Here is a 22,329-nt window from a genome sequence, read left to right on the forward strand (position 1 = left end):
GTTAGCTGAATATCTTGTTATTTTTGTTTTTTATTGCTTTTTTTAACTCAATGTCAACACACAATCAACAATAAGTTAACAAAATGTCAACAAATTATTTATTTATAGACAATTGTAATCCTTGGTTGTCATTATCTTATATATTGTAACTTAATTTCATTTATAAATCATCAATAACAAAACTATTTTTGTCATAATAGTGTTGTTATATAGATATATATATATATATCAACAAGAATCAACAACTTATCAACAACAAACTAACAATCAATCAACAAGCAATTATAATTTTTGACAATTCGAATTGTTTTATGGAACAAATGAAATCTGAAAACTGTAAATATAAGAGTAATTATTTTTAATCATAATCATCTCCTGCATGTTTTTTTATTGTGGCCTACTTTCTTGCAAGCTGAACACGTATTCTTAGATTTTTTTTCATGACCTGCCACAAATCTTTTTTTCTTCGGTCTGCCGGATTTTGTTCTTGATTCTGGCGGGAGCACGATGACTTCTTTAACTTCTTGTGGTATATTCCATGTTGATTTATTTGTCATGTGATAAACGGTGTGGCTGTATGTGTTGATGTATGTCTCAGTCATGTAGTACTTGGTGCAATAGAGTAAAGGATTCTTGTTGTATTTCCTTATCACAGCAACCGCATGAGCACACGGTATTCTATCTATTTGAAATCTGTTGCAGCAGCATGTTCCTTTTTCCAAATTGACCGAGAAAGGCGTTATTGTCTTTGTGACAGTATATATATTGTCATTTGCAGGGCTGACCTGATAAAACCAATTTTTTGAACATAAATGTATTTTCTTATATAAATCAACAACAAAGTAACACACAATCAACAACATATTAACAATATACCATAAACAATAATCAATTTACCGTTAGATGCAGAGACTGAATGTAGTTTGCATTCAACATTTCTTCAGCTGTTTTTGACATATCTGTCTTCGTCGCCCTTGCACGCTCTCTATATGCATTACTCCATTTTTGCACAAGTGAACGTAAAAACTCTAGCATAGTCGTTATTGACAGTTCTCTTGCAGCTATGTTTGTGGCATTCAATGACTCAGCAATGTTGGATGTCATCGTCGAATACCTACTGTTTGGTGATTTAAATGTTGTCCATTTCTCTAATCCGACTTCTTTGAGATATTCCCTTATTTTCGGGTCTAGCTTGTCAAGTTCTTTCATGTGTTTTTCAAACTGCTCAATATTGTATGCTTTCGCTGCACCAAAAAAGTGTTCTCTGATTTCTCCTTTCGCTTTTCTATATCTCGCTTTGACATTGTTAAAGAGATGGTATGTGCATATCCCATGATGCGCCTCGGGATATATCTTTTCAATTGCTTTGCTGATGCTTTCATGTCGATGGGAGATTATGCACATTTCGTCTCTTACTCCAAATGTTTCTCTAATTTTCGTAAAAAACCACTCCCATGATTCATTATTTTCTGAATCTACCACACAAAATGCAAGCGGAAATATTTTATTTGCGGCATCTTGAGTTGCTGCTGTGAGAAGAGTTCCTCCATATGCTGCTTTTAGAAATGTTCCATCAACAACAATAATTGGCTTGCAAAAACCCCAACCTTTAATTGAAGCATTCAATGATATGAAAACATATAAAAATCTGTTTTCCCTCGTTTCCAGTTCGGTAACAGTACCGGGATTTGTTGTTTTCAAGGCATGTAGATAAGAAGGCAACAACTGGTACGATTCAGCCGGATTTCCTCTTGTAAGGTCCAATCCCTTTTCTTTCGATTTCCAAGCTCTCTGGTAGCTTAGTTCGACTCCATACTCTTTCTTCATGTCTCTAATAATATCTGCTGGTGTATAAACAGTTTTGAAATTTGTATACTTGTCTTTTATGAAATTTCCAATTAATTCGGATGTCGCCTGCCTTTTATCAGCCATTCTGTCAGCCACTTTGCATGTGTGTTCTTTGTTGAATTTTCTAACAATGAACACGTCTGTTTTCTTACTTCTTGACGCTCTTAATCTCCATTGGCATTCTGATTCATTGCACATTGCAATATACTCTATTTTGCATGACTTGTAGGATCTGAACTGAAAATGATTTTTTATCGCATAAATACTCAAAATAGTTTTCAATATGCGTTTGTCTCGGTATTTTTGACCTTCTTCTATTTCCATTTCCTTTATCTCATCAATTACCAAACTGCCCATGTATGGACTTTGAACTTCTTGATCTTCGTTTAACATCCTCCCCATATCATTTGCATATTGAAAGATGCTTGAAACTGAATTTGAGTCGTCATTATTTGTTGATTGGTTTTTCTGTTGACAAATGTCTTCTATCGTGTTTTCGTTGTGATGTGTTGATCTTGATGATGATACATATATCGACATGTCTCTTATTTTTTTTTTCTATTTCAAGACAAAGTGGAAATTTTGTTGGATCTGTCTCTTTACTCTTCATTTGGAAGTAGAAGGTTAATGCATCATTATCTTATATTAATATTGGTGGATAATCTGCTTTAACCTGGATAATATCAACAAGTCAACAAAAAAGCAACACAACAGTAACAACAAATCAACAGCAAGTGAACATGAATGTTAAATCAACATGCTTTTACAGTCAACAAAAATCAACACAACAGTAACAACAAATCAACAGCACGTGAACATGATGTTAAATCCACATGCTTTTACAGTCAACAAAAAATCAACACAACAGTAACAAAAAATCAACAAGATAATTAATTAAAATTTGATAATTTCATTACTGATGTTGAAAGTACCTGATATTTGATTTGCATACTTGTGTCTTCTAAATCTATTTGTATCTGTTTTGCCAGTAATTCTTCAAGATCCTTCATGCAACAATTTTTTGGTATAAGTAGTCCTTTGACAGTAAAATCTGTATATTGCAGTTTATTGTCCCAATATCCATTATATTGAATAAAAACCGCTATGCTTTCCATTCCTGAACAGAAATCAACATGAAATCTAAAAATTATTTTATTTTGATTATTTAAATTTTTTTTGTATTAAATATCAATGTATTCTACATATTGATGTATTTTTAATAAAAATTCAGTTTATTTCAGTATAGACAGATATAAACAATTTTAAATAATACAAAATAATCAATAGACAAAAAATCAAATCTAAATCAGAATAAACTCAACTGTTTTTTCTGTAGATTTCTTATCTTTTAATTATTGTACTGTGAAGATCTTGAATATTTGCTTCTGAAGAGGAGAATGAAGTCGAAGATCAGCTTGTAATGAATTGATGATTGAGAATTTTGCGATTATCGAAGAGAAAAAGAGAGGAGCTGAGCGAGAGAAAGGAGAAGTTAATGAGGAGAGAGAAACTTGAGCTGTGAGGAAGAGAGAAAATAATGACGATGAGAGAGAAGATGAATGAAATAATGATGACATCTGTTATTAGGGTTTATTATATAGATGTCGTATAAAAGTTATTTTTTCCAGCGTGGATGGTATTTTAGGAATGTGAAATTATTAACCGTATAAAAGTTATTTGTTATCAAATATTGGTTGTTTTTAAAAAAAACCCAAGTTTTTTTTTTTTTTTTTTTGCGCTTTATACGGGTTTCAGAGCAACAACTCTCGTTGCCTAGCGCCGGTTGCGGCCTTCGGTTTTTGGTCGTGACACTTTTCCTGCCGAATACTTATTTGACTATTAGAATGAATGCCCAAAATTCCCCTTCTGGTGTTCTTATAATATGTTTGTTCTTATTCTCACACGGGCCTTCGTCCATTCAGATCTAGTATCACTCTATTATTTATCAGGATCTAATTGAGATTCATAACCAATATAAGATTATGAATACAATTTTTCAAACATAACGTTACCATGAAAAACAAGAAGAGGCCGGGTCCACCTAATATAATAAATTAGATAACATTTTGACGTTGGTAGAGGTGTATCTGACAGTTAAATCGGATAAAAACCATTTTAAACATATTTCTATTAAGATAACCACTACATTAATTTCTTATTTACTTTAGAAATATATATGCTAAATATCGAAATATTGTTGATAGAAATATGGAACATGATTTTATCACTTTGTGTGAAATTCTTAACGAGAAATTAAATAAAATTTGACTTAATAGTTAAATAAATTTTCCATTTAATTTTTATTAAACTCACTTCGTATAGAAACAAATAGTATGCTATTCGACCATTTTTAAATTTGATAAATTTTCGGATAGGCTTGTTGGCTATTTATAGTACTTTAGTTTATGTAATCGTTGATGTGTTTTAAGTTTGTTCTCTAGAAATATTTTATTTAGCTTTTATATGTTTCATATGTCTATAAAACTGTGCTGGAGTTTGACATTCAATTGTTGGCTTATAGGACTACCACTTTTTGTCATCTAACTTGCTTTTTAGCTGCTGCAAAACTGACATATATTTTGAAGGTAGACAATTTTTGGCAGTCTCATATGATATTTAGACGTTCATTTTTCGCTATAATGCTAAACCTTCAATCTATATATTTGGGTTATATGCGGGGAAATTGTTGACAACAATATTTAAATTTTTAGAAGTTACTCAAGAAGAGCTATTTCTTGAACTAACCTAAGTTAGAGTTGGTATTTCCTAATTTGTGCCTACTATTAAAATAATAATATTTTCGCTCTCTTATAATCTAACACCAAATCATAAAATTTATATAAAAGATCAATTTAGCCTCCAAAACTTTAAAATATGAACAAAATAGAAAAAAAAATTATTAAACAATATAACCAAAAAAGATATATAATTAATTAAACAACTAGAAAAGATTAAAAAAACTAATATGAATAGTAGACAATATATACAAAATATAATAATGCAATTAAGTCCAAATGCAAATGAAATTAAAAATTTATTAAGTGAAATAGAAAGGCTTAATGGCAAAAAAAACCCAAACCTTTACGACTTGTTGCAATTATATCCAAACCTTTTAATTTTTGCAATAATATCCAAATTGCATTATTTTGTTGTAATAATATCCAAATTGCACTTTTTATGTGAATTTTTTTGAATGTTTTGCCATTTTTTTGAGACTTTTATTATATTATTATACATCAAAACATAATAATAGCCCAATATCTTAATTAAAAACAACAAGTTTAGCCATCAATTTGACTATTATTGCTACAAAAAATGCAATTTGGATATTATTGCAACAAAAAAATGCAATTTGGATATTATTGCAAAAATTAAAAGGTTTGGATATAATTGCAACAGGACTTAAATAACAATTTGCCCCCTTAACTTGTAAGCAATGGACAATTAACACAGAAAATAATTTTGTTGGCAAATCAATACGCGAACTTGATGATTATGGGCAATTAGCCCATCTTGGCAAATTAACTTACAAGTTAAAGGGGCAAATTGCCAATTGAAGGAACTATTAACTTACAAATTGAGGGGGAAAATTGCCAAAATGGGGTAAATTGTCCGTAATCACCAAGTTTATGTACTAATTTGCACACAAAGTTAATTTATGTGTTAAGTGTCCATTACTTACAAGTTGAAAGGGTAAATTGCCACTTAAGTCATTGCAACAGTTTGCCAAGGTTTGGGTTTTTTTTTACCATTAGGCCAAATAGAAAATATAGATCTTTTAAAAATTATTATAACTAAAATTTATCGATAATTAAAAATGAATGAAATAAATGATCAATTATCATTATTAGAAGATAGATTGACAAACATAGAACAAATGATAAATTTTATAATAAAACGCATGGGATATAATGATTAATAGGATAAATGGAAGAAATAGTCGATACACAAAGATTTATAATTGATGAATAATTCAAACAAATAAATAATAATTTAAAAATTGTAAATCAAATATTAAAACTATGAATTATAAACCTTATAGTTTTGTATATACATTATATGATGAAGATGAAGGATACAGTAATGGAAGTCTAACTTTACCACTAAGCGCTTTTAAGCAATCAATAATTGATAAATCACATAATAATCAAGAAAAATTAGATAAAATATTTTATCTATTAGAAAATATAAAAGAATAAGTCAAAGTCCTTGAATATAGAATAGAAAAATAAGAAAAAGGTAAAGAAAGTGAAAAACTCATACATGAAGGATTAACAATAAAAACCCAAATGCTAACCCTAGAACAATGATTAAAATTATATGAGAATAATGAAATCAAAGAAGAAAAATTATTAAATTTAAGTCAAAAAATTAAAAATTTAAATATGAATATTAATCCAACATCTGCTCCACTAAAATATGAAAACGATAATATACCTGAAAAATTTAATACAGAACAAGAAGAAATGATAAAAGGAAATATAGATATGAGAGATTATGACAATATGAAGAGAAAAGTTCACAGAGAAAAACCTTTTAATAACGACTTAAAATTTATTAAGAAAACAGAACCCATATATCCAAATGGAATATGGTTAGACTTAAACTGTCCAAAAGATATATTAAAAACTATAGATGAATGGTTAAAAATGAACAATATATCTATAATAACAAATGGATATAGTCTAGAAAAAGCATACAACTTTCTTATTAACACCTCCAAAGGAAATGCAGAATTATGGTGGAATTTAATTACACGGCGAGATACACAAACAATAAAATACGAAAATTGGTTTAATGAACAAGAAAATTTTATATAATTAGGACAACAATATTTATGGAAATTATAAAATTTAACGATATGTAATATGTGTTTTCTACCACAATATACATGTGAGTTTAATAAATATTATTATAATATATCTAAATTCATAATATTATCAGCAGAAGAAAGCAAACTATTAAGGTAAATGCATGTAACCAAGTTACCTAAACTTTGGGAATTATTATTATTTAAAGAAATACAAACAAAACCGGAATTAAGTGAAGAAACTTTAGGAACATATCAAGAGTATGTCCAAAAAAAGAATAAATAAAATGTGTAACCAAACATATGAAATAAGAAGGAAAAGAAAAGCAATAAAAATAGATTATGTTGCCTAGTAATATCTGAACCAAATAAATGGAAATGCTCTAGTAGTAAAAGAGAGAGAAAGAAAAATAGAAAATATTATAAGAATAGTTTTAGGAGATTTTATGAAAGAAAATACAAGCACTATAATAAAAATGATTATGCAAAAAAGAAACTATTTAAAAAAATAAAAAGATATAATAAAAAAAATCCTAAAAAATGTACATGTTGAATATGTAAAGAAAAAGAACATTTTGCTAATAGATGCCTTAAAATAAGAAAACAAAAAAATCATAAAGCATATAGAATGTGGAGGAGCTAGTTGAACAAGATTGTGAACCAATTGAATTTAGTGATTTTTCAGAGAATGAAACAATTATGAATTAGAATCTCAATATGATTCTGATAATATAAATGATACAGGATCCGAAACAGAAAGCGATAGTGATAGCTAATGAATCTAATGAAATGGTAGATAATAATATATATTTAGCTATACTCAAACATTTGATGAGGAAAAAATTAGTCAATTAAATAACCACGATTTAAATATAAAAACAGAAAATATATTTAAGAGAAAATTGTATAATAGAGTCTTAAAAGCAACTTATATATCCAAACATTACGAGTCAGCCGTCGATATATATCAAATAAAAGGCAATTCGATTATACCTCTAATAAATAAAAAAGAAATAAACAGAGAATTGGCAAAGCTATCTGCTAAAAAAATATAAAAATTTATATTTAGGAACAATTGAAGTTATAATAAAAGCACATTTTAGACAAGGAATAAACAGTCCAATATAATTATTTTGTATGGATGATAGGATAATAAATGATCCATTGGATGCTCTATTAGGAAAAATATCAGGAAATTTAGTATATAAGAAACTAAAATTTACTTTAATAGCTGATTTCTTAATAAGCTTACAAGATAAAAAAAATATAGACAAAGCCTTAACCCTTTATCACAAATTATATAGAATAGAAATGACACATGGATCTAAGATATTTTCAGTTACTTATAGAACTATATATGCATTTACGACTAATCATCATAAAAAATTACAAAAGAATAACATAAAATTACATGTAGAAATAGGTAATACCTTTAGCGATCTAATCGAATATATACCATCAAGGCAGTTAACAACTACAACTATGACGGTTTTAACAGAATTATCTATGGATCTCAAACAAAAAAATCAAAATGTAGGACTAAAATCTAGAAAAATACATAAAGATAATAAACTATTAACCACCACTGGAAAATCCTTTCAAAAATAACAGAAACAACCTTTAAGTGAATATATAATAAGGAACAATCAAGAAAAATGTATTCTCAGCCTAGAAATAGTATAGATTTAAAATCATCTTTAATATCTACACAATATTATATTAAAACAGAATTAGATGTAATGGGTGAATGGAAATTATTAAAGACTCTAATAGATACCGGAGCAGGTAAAAGCCATATAAATGAATGCTTATTATCAACTTTTTTAAAATATAGATTATATAATACTTATGAGTTTTTAGATTATTCAGGGAATAAACATACTATTACCGAATATGTAAAAATAAATTTAGCATTAACAGATACTATCGCAGAAGTAGTTATATTACCAATAAAAATAAATATGGGTACATTAATATCTACCCAAATACCAATTTTATTAGGAATTGGTTTCCTAGAGCATATAAACCCATATACTATCACAGATGACTATATAACATTTACTTATAATGGAGCAAAATACAAAATTGAAAGATATAAAGACGAGCCTTTTGAGTATATATATAAATTTAGAAATTTTATATGAAAAGTATCATAGAATATCATACCATGCATTTTTAGATACAGGATCAACTATAAGTTTAGCTCAACCATATATACTACAAGAAGAATTGTGGAAAGAAACTAATGATTATAAATTAGGAATTGATATCACAGGAAAAACAACAAAATAGAATATTATTTTAGATAATATTAAGATACAGTTACAATTTTATATACTGCATATCCCTAGAATTTATAGGAGTGAACTACATGGAAGTGATATACTATTAGGAAATGATTTTTTGACAAATTATTACCCAGTTAGTATAGGAAAACAATATATAAAGTTAACAACACCATGTAATCATATAATAATCTGTCCCCGACTTCGAAATACTTATAAGTGGAAAACATCACCTATGATACCTCGCGGGTGAGAAAGATCATATAACACTACTAGAAAACAACGAATTAGCGACGGATACTAAATCTGTCGCTAAAAGTCTACTTCACGACAGATTTTGCGACGGATAAGACATTCGTCGCTGAAAACATCAAAAAGAAAGGAGGTCTTTGGCGGGAGTCTTCCCGCCAAGTTTTGCGACGGATTAAATGTAGAGGTCGGTCGCAAATTTTGGAGGGGAGCTCCCGCCTTTTCAGCTTTTCAAATTTGGCGACAGATTTAAGTATCCGTCGCCAAACAGGCATATTTTAGCGACGGATTGTTGCATCCGTCGTTAATTCAGCGACGAATGAAACAATCTGTCGCTAAAATATGTGTAAGTGAAACGTTGCGTTTCACTTACTATTTAGCGACGGACATAACAGTCCGTCGCTAACTCTAAACCTATTTACCAGATCATAGTCTTTTTCTTTCTTCTTCTTCTCTCTCACTAAACCGCCGTCCTCCTCTTCCTCATCTGCCCCAGAAATTGCTGCTTCCTCCTCTCCCCGCCGTCGTTTCTCCTCCTCTCCCCCACCATACTCCTCTCCTCTCTGTTAGTAGTATGTGCCCTAGGGCCATTTGATCATGTATATTTGTAGAATTAATCCCAATGACAAAGATATATATGTCTATTTGAACTAAGTGTCTCATCAACTAAGTGTTCATTTATTACGTATTGTCCTTATCACATTGTGATAGAATCTATTCTTAAGGTGTTAAGAATATGAGTGACAGATTCTATTATACAAGTGATCTAAATAACTGTTCACGATCGATGGGGTCCTGCGAATAAGGGCATCGCATTATCCCGGAAAGATTGTCACCTCTATTTATTCTCCTAATTAGTAATGAGTTGCTAATTATAGGAAGTAGTGAGTCTCATACTACTTGATGGGGATCAGAATAAACATGTGGACACTCAAGGTGTTGAGTGAGTCGAACAAGTGACGCTAGATGACTTATACATGGTAATTCATTAAAGTCAATTTAATTTCATCTAGATCATAATTGTACATATGTCCTTTGACTTGCAGTGACACTATCTTGTATATAGGTGATTAGAGTTTGATACTCTTTAACCCTAGATCTTTCATGAGCTAGGGCCGCGGGATGTGTTGGCTCTAATTAGTAGTATATGGAGATAGGGGCTAGTAATCACCCATGGCACCTCAACTTTGGGGGTACGGGCGCTAAACCCCCTGATGTTTAAAAACGGGCGCTAAACCCCCTGATCTTTCTGGCGGCGCTCACAAACCCCTTTTGCTCCAAATTTGACCAAAATACCCCTGGCGCCGTTTTTTCAGTTAATTGTCATTTTGAAAAAAAAATCTGACAGTGTCATATCATCTGACACGTCGGAAATATACCTTAAAAATTTCAAACACCCAAAATACCCCTAATTTAATTTAGAAAAAGACAAAAAAAACCAACTCAATCTAATCTAATGATGGTTCACTTTTGTGATACCTGGCCTCGGATCAGAAACGCCTCCAAAAGAATGCGTCCTCTACGAGTATCCACACGAACAGACCTTAGCCAAAAATAGTGCTTGTGTGCTAGCACTATTGCTTCACAAGCAATTTCGAATTTTAGTGATTTAGTGAATAATGAATTTCGTAATTCTCAAAGCAATTGCTTAATGTGTATTTATAGTGATACAACAACACTAGGGTTTGAGACAAATTCGAATTTCAATCTCATTGCAATTCTACAAGTTTATGTTTATCAAAAACTCCTTTTTGATAATCATCCATATATATTAATTACTATATTTATTATCTTCAAAAAAAAAATTAAGGAAAACACTTATCCTTAAATTTTGAATTAATATATATATATATATATATATATATATATATATATATATATATATATATATATATATATATATATTACGAGTTATATATATGTATATATATAATAATTAATCACTTAATCACATTGGGTTTGAACAACCCATAACTGTTTTGGGCCTGTTCTTAGTGTGTGACCCTGTAGGTTCATATAACGTTGGCAGTAGGCTCGAAATCCCTATTTCAGCCCACAAGTCATAAGTGGCCTCTAACAAGACATTATGACTACACAAGTTATACGAATATCGACAATCCGATTTAACCATTTACAATAATATTTTAATCCCTTTGTCTCTCGATATGCAGATTGAATATAAGGCATAGTCCTGTCATCCTTATAATATTCAATAATTAGTTTCTTGACTCTAAGTAGACTGAAAATGATAACTCTTTATCAATTCATTTAGCATGGTCATGCATTTCCTTCAGTCTATCTTCTTCAACGGGCCCATAGATATCTTACTCAAATAAATGAGGGACAAATTCCTTCTCAGTCACTCACATTTCTCACATAGTTACTTTCATATCCAATGACAATCTATTCCATTATCCTGTAAAGATAATGTAAGACTGTATCAAAATATGAAATAGCTATGTAGAAATCCATGATGATTTCAAGGTCAAAGGATTATACTAATAGAACTGTAATGAGAATTACTTATGACAGTGATCTATGTAGTATTCTTACAGTGGGTCATCCAGTGCCTTATTTCTCAAATAGCACCTATGATTTGACTTAATATCTCATATACATGATTAGTAAAACATAATCATCAGTCAACATCATACTAGTCTCAGTGTTCTATTAAGGCTAGGGACAGATGGTATATAATTCTTTTATTAAACCTAAGGGTTCTACTATCAAGTCACATACTTGATGACCTTAGAAAGAATTAACCATTCAAGTATTTTAATCATTAATGTAAAATGATAAAAACTGTCAATCAATAAATAACAAAATAATAAAGTCAAAACATGGTCAAACATGATTGACCTAGTGCATATCACTAACAAAAACCTGCGCATGTGTATATGACTTACATAGAAAGTTGTTTCCAGTGGAAGTCATATTTATCAAGAATAAGAACTGAGAGATGAGGTTATATAATCAAGACAAATAGTGTTTGACTTAACCGTGACAATAGTCAAGATTGGAATCTTAGATGAAGGGAATTTTGAGTGTATCGTAATTATGAACATTGGTTCATTAAGAATGCATTGAAACATTCATCTCTATTTGGGGGTCGTGATATGTTGCTAGACGTCACTCTCGATCTACGAGAATTAATAATTAAATAGGATTTAATTATTTAATATAAGAAAGGTGTTTCTTATGACTCTCGTTGCCATATAGATGTGAACCTAGGTAGTCACACACAATAGAGTGTTCAACCGATTGAGTTTACGAAAGATCGATTTCATATGGATACTAGCATATCTCGGGAATTAATCTAAGATGAAAAACAAGTACAAATTAGGGACTAATTTGTAAGAGTTATAAATTAGTAGGAAGCTAATTGTACTATGTCCAAGTTAATTAGGGACTAATTTATAAGAGTTATAAATTAGTAGGAACCTAACTATATTTTAACCAAGTTTTATAATTAAAAGGCTTAAGTAATTAATTAGTGTAATTAATGATACTTAAATCATTAATCATAAGCTAATAGAATGATGATGTCATGGTGATGATGTAATGAGATAAGCTTATGTCATATATGTGATGTCATATGATGACATCACCTATATGATGTCACCTATGTGATGTCACCACATGAAAGGTGTTATGTGGTGGCAACACCTTTACTTGGTGTGTGACACCTAGCATGCAAGGTGTTGCATCCTTGCTCATTTCAACACACCACACAACACACATATCACTACAAAGTTGTAGAGAGAGAAAGCACTTGAAGGAGTTCAAGTAGTCATCAATCACGGGAAAAACATGGCGACGTTTTTCATACATCCGAGCAAGGACGTAATCGCGGCGAGAGTTTGAGATTAGGGCTGTTCGGCAAGAGGAACTCTTGCAGATTACTTCAAGGCGAGGATTCAATCGGACGCATACTCGTGTGGACGAGTTTGAGGTCGCCGTACTTTTGGGACTACAAGAATCGTTGGAGAATCGACATAGGTATTCTTCTTTTTATTCCTAGATGCATGCTTTAATTAGTAAATGGTACGACGATCCATTTGTTGTTGATAAGATCAACTTTAGGATTCAGATTGTTGGAATTTCGATTTTGAATTGAAATATACGATCCGGACCCTCGCGTCTCGCTGCGCCAACACTCTCCTCCAGTAAGCCGCTGCAATCTTCTCCATCTTCCTCTCCTCTCCCCCGCCGTATTGTCTCCCTCTTCCTCTTCTCCACTACCGGCCACTCCTCCTCCAATCTCCACTGCCGGCAACGACAGGTAAGTTTGCTTTTTTTTTATTTACTATTTTTAATTTATTATATAATTTAATTTTTTTTTAAATCAGTCTTCCGGTGATTGTTCCGCTGTCTCTACTGCCCATCCGCCTCCGTGTTGCCTTCGCGCGCGATCCCGGTAAATATCAGTTTTGATATTTATTATTTTATTAATATACTAAATAGATTTTTTATTATTTTATTAGTTGTAAATTAGATAATTAATAATAATATAGGTTAGTTAATAAATAATTATGTAAGTTGAGGTATAGTTAATTATAAACTAAAATTTAATTAATATAATTAATAATTATTTATATTAATACTAATTTTAATTAATATTACTTGTTAGTATTTTAAATTAATTGTTAGATAGATTAGTTTATTAATTAGTTAATTAGTTTAGTTTAGATTATATTAATTGGTTATTAATTAGATGATATAGATTAATTAATTGTGAATATTCATTAGCAATGATTTTAGTATATATAATTTAATTATGGTTAAATAGAATAATTTAATTCTTTTAATTAATGTAGTTTTTTTTAATTTATTAATATTATTGTAAAAATTAGGTTAATTATTGATTTTTTAATTAATTAAAGTTACAATTAGTTAATTAGTGTAATTATGAGGTAGAATTAATTAATTAATTAATTAGTGTAATTAAGGTGAAATTGATTAATTAGTGTAATTTCAGTTAATTAGTGTAATTAACGTAGTAAATGTTGATTCCGGCGTAATTGTATTATACTGTTGGTTTGTATGTATTTTAATTTGCTTGTAGGACTTCCCTGAAAAATGGGTGATGCTCATTTTATAGGGGAAGTGCTGCCAGATTTTTTTTTTAGAAAATTAATATTTATTTACATAATAACAAAATATTAAAACTACTTATATGATAGGTTTGATAGCCGTCAGTTGGTTGCATCGGTCCGTCATTCCACATCGATCGTTGTTATCTGTTTCGGTTCTGTGCTGCAATGAGTAAGTACCGTTATTATTTTAATTTTTATTTTCAATTATAATTAGTTAATTTATTAGATGTTTCAACCTAAAATGACCTCGATTTTATTCCCACCGAATAAAATCGTAAACCTAGCCGTAGATTTCTCGTCCCGTGTGTTCAAGAGATTGAACGACACGGGATTGTACAGTTCGCAAATCTGGTCCTCCCGTAGCTCGATCACGAAAACCATATATGTCTAGTAGCGGTAGAAAAATATTCGGTTGTTTTTCAGCGTTTGTTCTCCGGGTGAATGTATAGTATATGTTTTGTAACGCTTATTCCTCGCGGAATATATAGTTAGCGTTACAACGCATATAATAAATATCGCACTAAAGGAGAACAATGTCGGAAGGCTGCAGAATATTTTTCTCCGTTGCTAGGCATATATCGTGGCCGAGTTAAGGGGCGCCAATTCTGCGAATGAGATAGGTCCATACCTTTAAAGCAGTCAATTACATTGACTTTGCTATTTTCAAGCAAATACCCCTCCTAATTATCTGTGCTACAGAAATGGAATCAGACCGAAGTTGGATGTATAGGCGGCTACAGGGCGGTTGCTGCACCCACGTTTTGACGAGCGCGTACAAGAGTTTGTGAATTTCGCCTTACGCCATCCCGCGTGTATGAGTGGGCCCGAGATTAAATGTCCCTATCCTAAGACAGGATGTAAAAATACGAGTTATCGGGATGTCGAAACTGTGAAGCTGCACATTTAGCAGAAAGGGTTTGTCAAATATTATCAAGTTTGGGTTTTTCATGGTGAGGGAAATGTTTTAAATCCCCGTCCCGTTGCACAGCTACCGGAGTATGACGTTGACATGGAATATGAGGTGGGTGACGAGTTCAGCTCCGTTCAGAGAATGGTTATCGATGCTGCCGGGCCAGAAGTGGTGTTCACGGAGGAGGAACCGAATAATGAAGCTAAACATTTTTATGATATGATGCGTGCGGCCGAAGAACCTGTATGCCTCGGTAATAGCAAACACTCTCCCTTGTCTGAAGCTGTTAAAATGTTGGACATCAAATGTCGACATAGAGGGTCGGTAGCTTTAGTAGATGATGTGACCGAATTTATACAAGAGCTGCTCCTAGAGGACAACAAGATGCCAACAAACTTTGCTGAAATAAAGAAGATGGTTAGAGGTCTTGGGTTGCCGGTTGAAGTTATCGATTGTTGATTCCGCAACTGCATGATTTACTGGGGGTCAGACGCAGAGTTAACGCGATGCAAAATTTGCGATCACGAACGATGGAAACTGCCCCCTGAAGGAAACTCTGTGAAAAGACGAGTTAACGTCCCTTATAGGAAAATATTTTATTTTCCTATAACTCCGAGACTGCAGAGGTTGTACGCTTCTAAAGACACCTCCAAGCATATGACGTGGCACGCAGAACACGAGATGGTTGATGAAAAGATGTGTCACCCGTCAGACTCCCCGGCGTGGAAACATTTCTGTGAATTGCATACAAAGTTTGCGGAAGAAGTTTGAAATATCAGACTAGGCCTGTGTACTGATGGGTTTCAACCATTTGGGGCCTTCGGGCAGAATTATTCATCATGGCCAGTAATTTTGACACCCTACAATCTCCCCCCAGGGATGTGTATGAAAGATGAGTTCATGTTTTTAACTATTATTGTCGCTGGGCCTCGAAATCCTAAACACCAAATGGATATTTTCCTGCAGCCGTTGATAGCTGAGCTGAACCAACTGTAGGAATTTGGAGTCCAGACATTCGAAGTTCATAGGCGACAGAATTTCTAAATAAAAGCGGCACTTATATGGACAATTAATGATTTTCCCGCTTATTCCATGTTGTCTGGCTGGAGCACATCTGGGAGACTGGCTTGCCCACACTGCATGGAAAATACGGATGCTTTCACGCTTAAAGGGAGTAGAAAACAGTCATGGTTTGATTGCCACAGAAAGTTCTTGCCTCGTGGTCACCTGTATCGTCGTAATACTACTGATTTCCGAAAAGGAAAAAGCGTAAACAAAGTATTCAGACAGCCGAAAACCGAAGAAGAATTGCTGGCAGAGGTGGACAGTCTAGGGTTTATGAAGGCATATGAAATTGGAGCTGAGATAAATAATGCTACAAAGTCGACAGATTATGGGTGGAATAAAAAAAGCATCTTCTGGGATTTTCCGTATTGGAAAACAAATCTCATTCGTCACAATCTCGATGTCATGCACATTAAGAAAAATGTATTCGACAACATTTTCAATACTGTACTAAATGTTCCCGGGAAAACAAAAGACCATGCAAAATCTAGAGAAGAGTTGAATGACATATGTGATCGGCCTGAGTTCGCAAAAGATCCGGTCACTGGGAGATTTCCTAAGGCGAAATATGCTTTGGACAGAGACGGAAAAAAGGCTGTACTTGAGTGGATTAAGTTAATAAAGTTTCCAGATGGCTACGCGCCATATTTTTATGCAAAGACTTCTGCCAATCGCTCTCCGTGAGCTATTACCGAAGGAAGTGTGGGAGCCTTTAACAAATCTGAGTATCTTCTTTCGTGAGTTAACCTCCACGTCTCTAACAGAGAAAGATCTAGATTGTATGAGGCTGGAAATCCCAAAGATATTGTGCAAGCTGGAACGTATTTTTCCGCCCAGCTTTTTTGACTCCATGGAACATCTACCCGTACATCTACCGTACGAAGCTATGATGGTAGGGTCAGTCCAATATCGCTGGATGTATCCATTTGAAAGGTAATATTACTGAAATTTCTTAATTCAGTGTATCAGTATATTAACATGTAATGTTTTCTAACTATGACATGTGGAATCAGATATCTGAGAAAATTGGAAAAAAAAGTCTCCAGTAAAGGCAGGGTGGAAGGAAGCATCAGTAACGGATACTTGAATAAAGAAAATGCAAAATTTGCAGTTTATTACTTTTCAGAAGGTGATCCAATGATACCTGAGCGGCCGCAAAGGAATGAAGTTTGTGACATTGAAGTCGACGACAATGTTGACAGACTATCTATTTTCAAGCCGCACGGGCAACCAGTGGGTGCTTGACGCAAGATATATCTTGAAGATGACGAGATTGTTGCTGCCCGAACATATGTTCAGTTGAATTATTCAGAAACTGAAAATTACAGAGAGTAAGCTTTAATACAGCTATCAATGTAATTATGTTTGATTCAGCTTCTAATTATTGTTTTCTTCTTACCTGAAGGGTTTTCGAAGGCGAGTTGCACAGAGAAAATCCCAAAATCAGCAACTCGCAAATTGAAGCAAAGTTCGAGAGTGACTTTTCCTACTGGTTTCAACGATATGTAAGTATTTACCAAATATATTTCAATTCTTTCAATAAAAACATTCTGATGTATAATACATTATATACGCTACAGGTTCAAGATCCAACTGTATATACCAATCCCTTCATTCTTAGTCTCGCGAAAGGACCTCTTAGATTAGTCAAAACATTTAAGGGGTACCGTGTAAACGGATTCAAATTTCAGACTCAAGCTTATGGGGATTAACAACTTACAATGAATAGTGGAGTCTGCATGAAGGGAACTCAATATGTCAATGGCGAAAACGACTTTTATGGAGTTCTGACAAACATAATTGAGTTAGAGAATCTGGCGCTTCCAATGAGGACGACTGTCTTATTTAAATGCGAGTGGTTCGACCCAACGCAAAATTTTGGCACAATTAGTAGTAAAAAATACAACATGGGAGACATTAATAACAGAAAGAGATACAATAAGTATGAACTGTTCATCTTAGCTGAACAGGCCGACCAAGTTCATTACCTGCCATATCCGAGTAAAAGAAGGGATTAATTAAATTGGTGGGCAGTTTGCAGGATAAAGGCGTGATCCGAACTTGACATGCCCAAGGGGATTATCCCGTCCTTTCAAGATGAGATAGAAGAAAATCTTCTCATTGTTGCAAAGGACGACAATCCGACCTATTGGCTGATCAAAATGGAGAAGCTGAAGAAGATGCGATGTTCGTGCCTCCTGAAGAAGAAACGCAAGATGAGTTCATCGCATCCTCATCAAACGAAGATGAAAGCGAAGAACTTTAGTAGTTTAGAGTGAATTTTATGTATTAGATTTTTTGCAACTATTGAAGACGATATATTAACGCTGAAATTATGTTTTTTAATTATATTATTCAAGTGTGTACTCGTTGAATTTGAATTTATATTTTTTAGTTTTATGTTTCATGAAATACTGTATAATTTTATTGTTATAATGTGTTGGTTGGTTGTGGAACATTTCAAATTGACGTATGTGCAGGTATGAGGGGTCGAGGCCGAGGCACTGGCTCAGGCCGAGGCACTGGCTCAGGCCGAGGACGTGGACGGGGAGACGACCCTGTTGCTGGCGATGACGACGTTGCTGAGGAGCAAGAGCAGCTTGAGGTCGGAGGACCTGTTCAGCCTCGGCAGCAGCGTGAGCCTGGCGAGCCCCCGGCTATTTTGGACGACTAGGGTAGGGCGAGGGTTCACCCGGATCCTAGCAGGTACGATTACAATTTAATTCTTAATGTGTGTATTGTAATATGTAATTAATTTGTATATAAACTAAATTATGCTTATAAAATCACAGGACTTTGTTGCTGGACTCAGGGCCGGTTTCTCGGGCTATCCGAGAGATTTTTAGGAAGTGCTAGTTCGAGACTGGCTATGCATGGCGCTTTCTGACTGCGGACCAGAGGGATTTCTATTTTCAGGAGTTTCAGGTAAATAAATTAAAGTTAATACAGTTACATTTTGATTTTCGTGAAAACTACCTCAGAACACATGGTTTTACTGTTTACAGAAGGACTTCTGGTGGGATAGGTCGGCCTACAGCGACGAGGTGATCAGACAGGTCTTCATGACCCACGCAGCCACCTGCTACAAAGACAATGTCCATAAGATGAAGTCCAAAAAGAAGAAGCATATCTTTGTGAGCCAGGATATCTGGAAGGCCTGGAACGCCTTCTGGGACACAGAGGCGAAGAAAAAGAAGTCAGAGATAGCCCAGACAAATCGGATGAGCGAGCCGGTGGGCGCTGGTATTGGACCTGTTCGCCATACCGGGGGATCTCGCTCCGCTCTCAAGCATATGGACGTGATGGTTTGTTTCTAAATTCAGTAAATAAAATACTGTATTTGCTTTATTTTCGTACTAATTAAATTATCTTTTTCTTATAGACTAAGGAGCTCGGCCGAGAGCCGACTGCGACGGAGCTGTACAGTCGCCTTCACTCCACGAAGTCTGAGAAGAAGCCTGTAGACAAGCGGGCTCAGAACATGAATGTAAGTCCTTATAAATTTCAAAATCTATTAATTGTGTTTAGGGTTAAGTGTTGAACATAGTTTTATACTTTTTGAATATATTAGGATTAAGTGTTAAATTATATGGGTTGTGTAGACTTGACGTTTGTGTACTTAATTAGATTGAGAGTGTTTATTGGTTGGGATATATATATTGTAATTTGCTTGCAGGACTTCCCTAAAAAATGGGTGATGCTCATATTATAAAGGAAATGTTGCCGAAATTTCATTAGAAATTAGGATTACTTTTAATAGATTATGCTTTTTTTTGTTATAAAGCTGAACTGGTATGTTATTTAACTGTTTTGTAGGACGCTATCGCTGAGAGGCTAGCTGCTGCGACACAGTCGCCGACTGGAGAGGGTAGCTCGAAGAGTCCAGTGGAGGTGGATGAGACCCAGCTGTTTCTGGACATCGAGGGTGTCAACAAGAAGCACCGCATCTACGGTCTAGGTTCAGTGAGCTGCATGTATGCAGCACCGAGTAGCAAGACGCAGCGAGGCAGCTCTTCTAGGTCGATACAGCTGGCAGACGAAGACATTGAGCGACGTGTTCAGGCGGGCATTCAGGAGAGCCTGCGGGAGGTTGAGCAGAGGCTGGCCAAGCAAAATCGTCAACAGTTAGCAGAGCAGCAGTGTGACCACCAAGCGGCGATGGCCCAGCTTATCCGAGAGGAGATTGCAAGGATGATGCCTAATATTCCTGCATAGTATCGGCCACAGTTCCCCCCTCCCCCTCCAGACCGTGACGACACTACAGATTTGTAGTGTCGTGTTAGATTACTTTTGTACACACTAAATATTTTTTTTCTTTCAGACGATTATATGTATATTTTGATATTTATCTATATATTCAGTGTTAAGTTATAAATTGTGACCCATAAATAAATTTTAATTACTGTATTTAACAGGTTTGAAACGACAGGAAAAAACTGCGGAAAAATGGAAAAAATCCTGCCGGTAATTACCCAAATGGCGACGGACTTATCCGTCGCCAAATGTGCCAATCTTGAGAGAAAACTGAAAACATTAGCGACGGATAATGTGCATCTCTAATTAAAAAGTGTTAGCGATGGAAATATATATCGCCAACTGTGCCAATTTTGTCTTCAAATTGGCACATTTGGCGACAAATATTTCCGTGGCCAATCAAAACAATTCTGTCACCAACGTGGTCTCAGCTAGGGACCTTTGGCAACGGAATGTGGCAAAATTAGCGACAGAATTTTCCACGGAATCGTTAATTGGTCGCTAACATGTTTAGCGACCAAAAATGTTGCGATGGACCTGATCCGTCGCAATTCCGTCGCAAAATGTCATTTGCGACGGAATAAAGGGCATTAGCGACGAATATTTCTGTCGCTAATGCTCTGTTGTTTTCTAGTAGTGTAATAAAAGAACTTGTTAGAACATGTACAACTAGTGAAAATAATTAAGAAAATATTAAAATTCCAAAAGAAATTTGGTACCTATTAGAAAAATGTATAGGAGAAATTCCAATAGAAAAATGGGATAAAATAAAATTTATGCAGAAATAAAATTAAAACATGAAAATCCAATTAGAAGTAAAAGAATGTGGTACAATAGAGAAGACGAGGAAGAATTTGAAATACTAATAAAGGAATTACTAGATAAACAACTAATCAGGAAAAGTACTAGTTCATATAGCAGCCCAGCATTTATGGTAAGAAATCATATAGAAATAAAAAGAAAAAGAAAATTAGGATGGTAATTAACTATAAAAAGTTAAATAATGTAACAATCTTTGATGCACACCTAATACCTCATAAAGAAATTTTAATGCATAGTATAAAAGGAAAAACATGGTATTCTAAGTTGGCTTAAATGCACCAAAAATCATGAACTATCGCGTGTTTTTGGTATTTGACACGAACTTTTAATTTGCATAAAAGTACACAAAATATCTAATTTTTGCATATAAGACCAAGTTTGCATTTATTTTAAAAAACGATGTCGTTTTAGGTCAAAAACGGTGCCATTTCAGGTTAAAAACGGTGTCGTTTTATGTTCAAAACGGTGTCCGTGTTATTATTATCAGATAGTTCATGTATTTTTATGCCAAAATTAAAAGTTCGTGTCAGATTTTTGGAGCATTTAAGCTTTCTAAGTTTGATTGTAAATCCGAATTTTGGCAAATAAAAATGCACCCAAATAGCGTAAAATATACATCATTTAGTACACCTAGAGGACATTATGAGAGGTTAGTAGTACCTTTCGGATTATGTAATGCACCACAAATATTTCAAAGAAAAATGGATGATGTATTTAAAGATTTAAGAAATTTTTGTTTAATCTATATAGATGACGCGATTATATTTAGTGAAACTTTAGAAGATCATTTTAAGTATGTTAAACAATTCTTACTAAGATGTTTTAAATATGGAATAATGTTATCTAAAGAAAAAGCTGAAGTAGCAAATAAGCGAATAGAATTTTTAGGATTTATGATTTCTAAAGGAGAATTAGAACTACAACCTCATATAGCTGAAGAATTACAAAAATTTCCAGATCAATTAGAAAATAGAAAAATGGTACAACAAT

At 33.4% G+C, this 22,329-nt stretch overlaps 1 protein-coding gene across 1 annotated transcript; it reads right to left on the minus strand.

Annotated features, from left to right (window-relative positions):
- Positions 1–368: 368 nt before the first annotated feature.
- LOC126672574 (uncharacterized) lies at positions 369–2,388 on the minus strand. Its single transcript, XM_050366529.1, has 2 exons — positions 898–2,388; positions 369–785 (listed from the first exon to the last, which is right to left on the minus strand). Exons 1-2 carry the CDS (start codon positions 2,386–2,388, stop codon positions 369–371), a joined length of 1,908 nt encoding a protein of 635 aa, XP_050222486.1.
- Positions 2,389–22,329: the final 19,941 nt, after the last annotated feature.

This window comes from Mercurialis annua, linkage group LG3 (genome assembly GCF_937616625.2).
Source record: "Mercurialis annua linkage group LG3, ddMerAnnu1.2, whole genome shotgun sequence".
NCBI lineage: Eukaryota > Viridiplantae > Streptophyta > Magnoliopsida > Malpighiales > Euphorbiaceae > Mercurialis > Mercurialis annua.

What these genes read in the sequence shown, in the direction of transcription:
- LOC126672574 (XM_050366529.1), bottom strand. Translation starts at nt 2,388, where the DNA reads ATGTCGATATATGTATCATCATCAAGATCAACACATCACAACGAAAAC. An exon ending in TTCAGTCTCTGCATCTAACG is followed by an intron (nt 786 to 897) that starts GTAAATTGATTA and finishes TGGTTTTATCAG; the next exon opens with GTCAGCCCTGCAAATGACAA.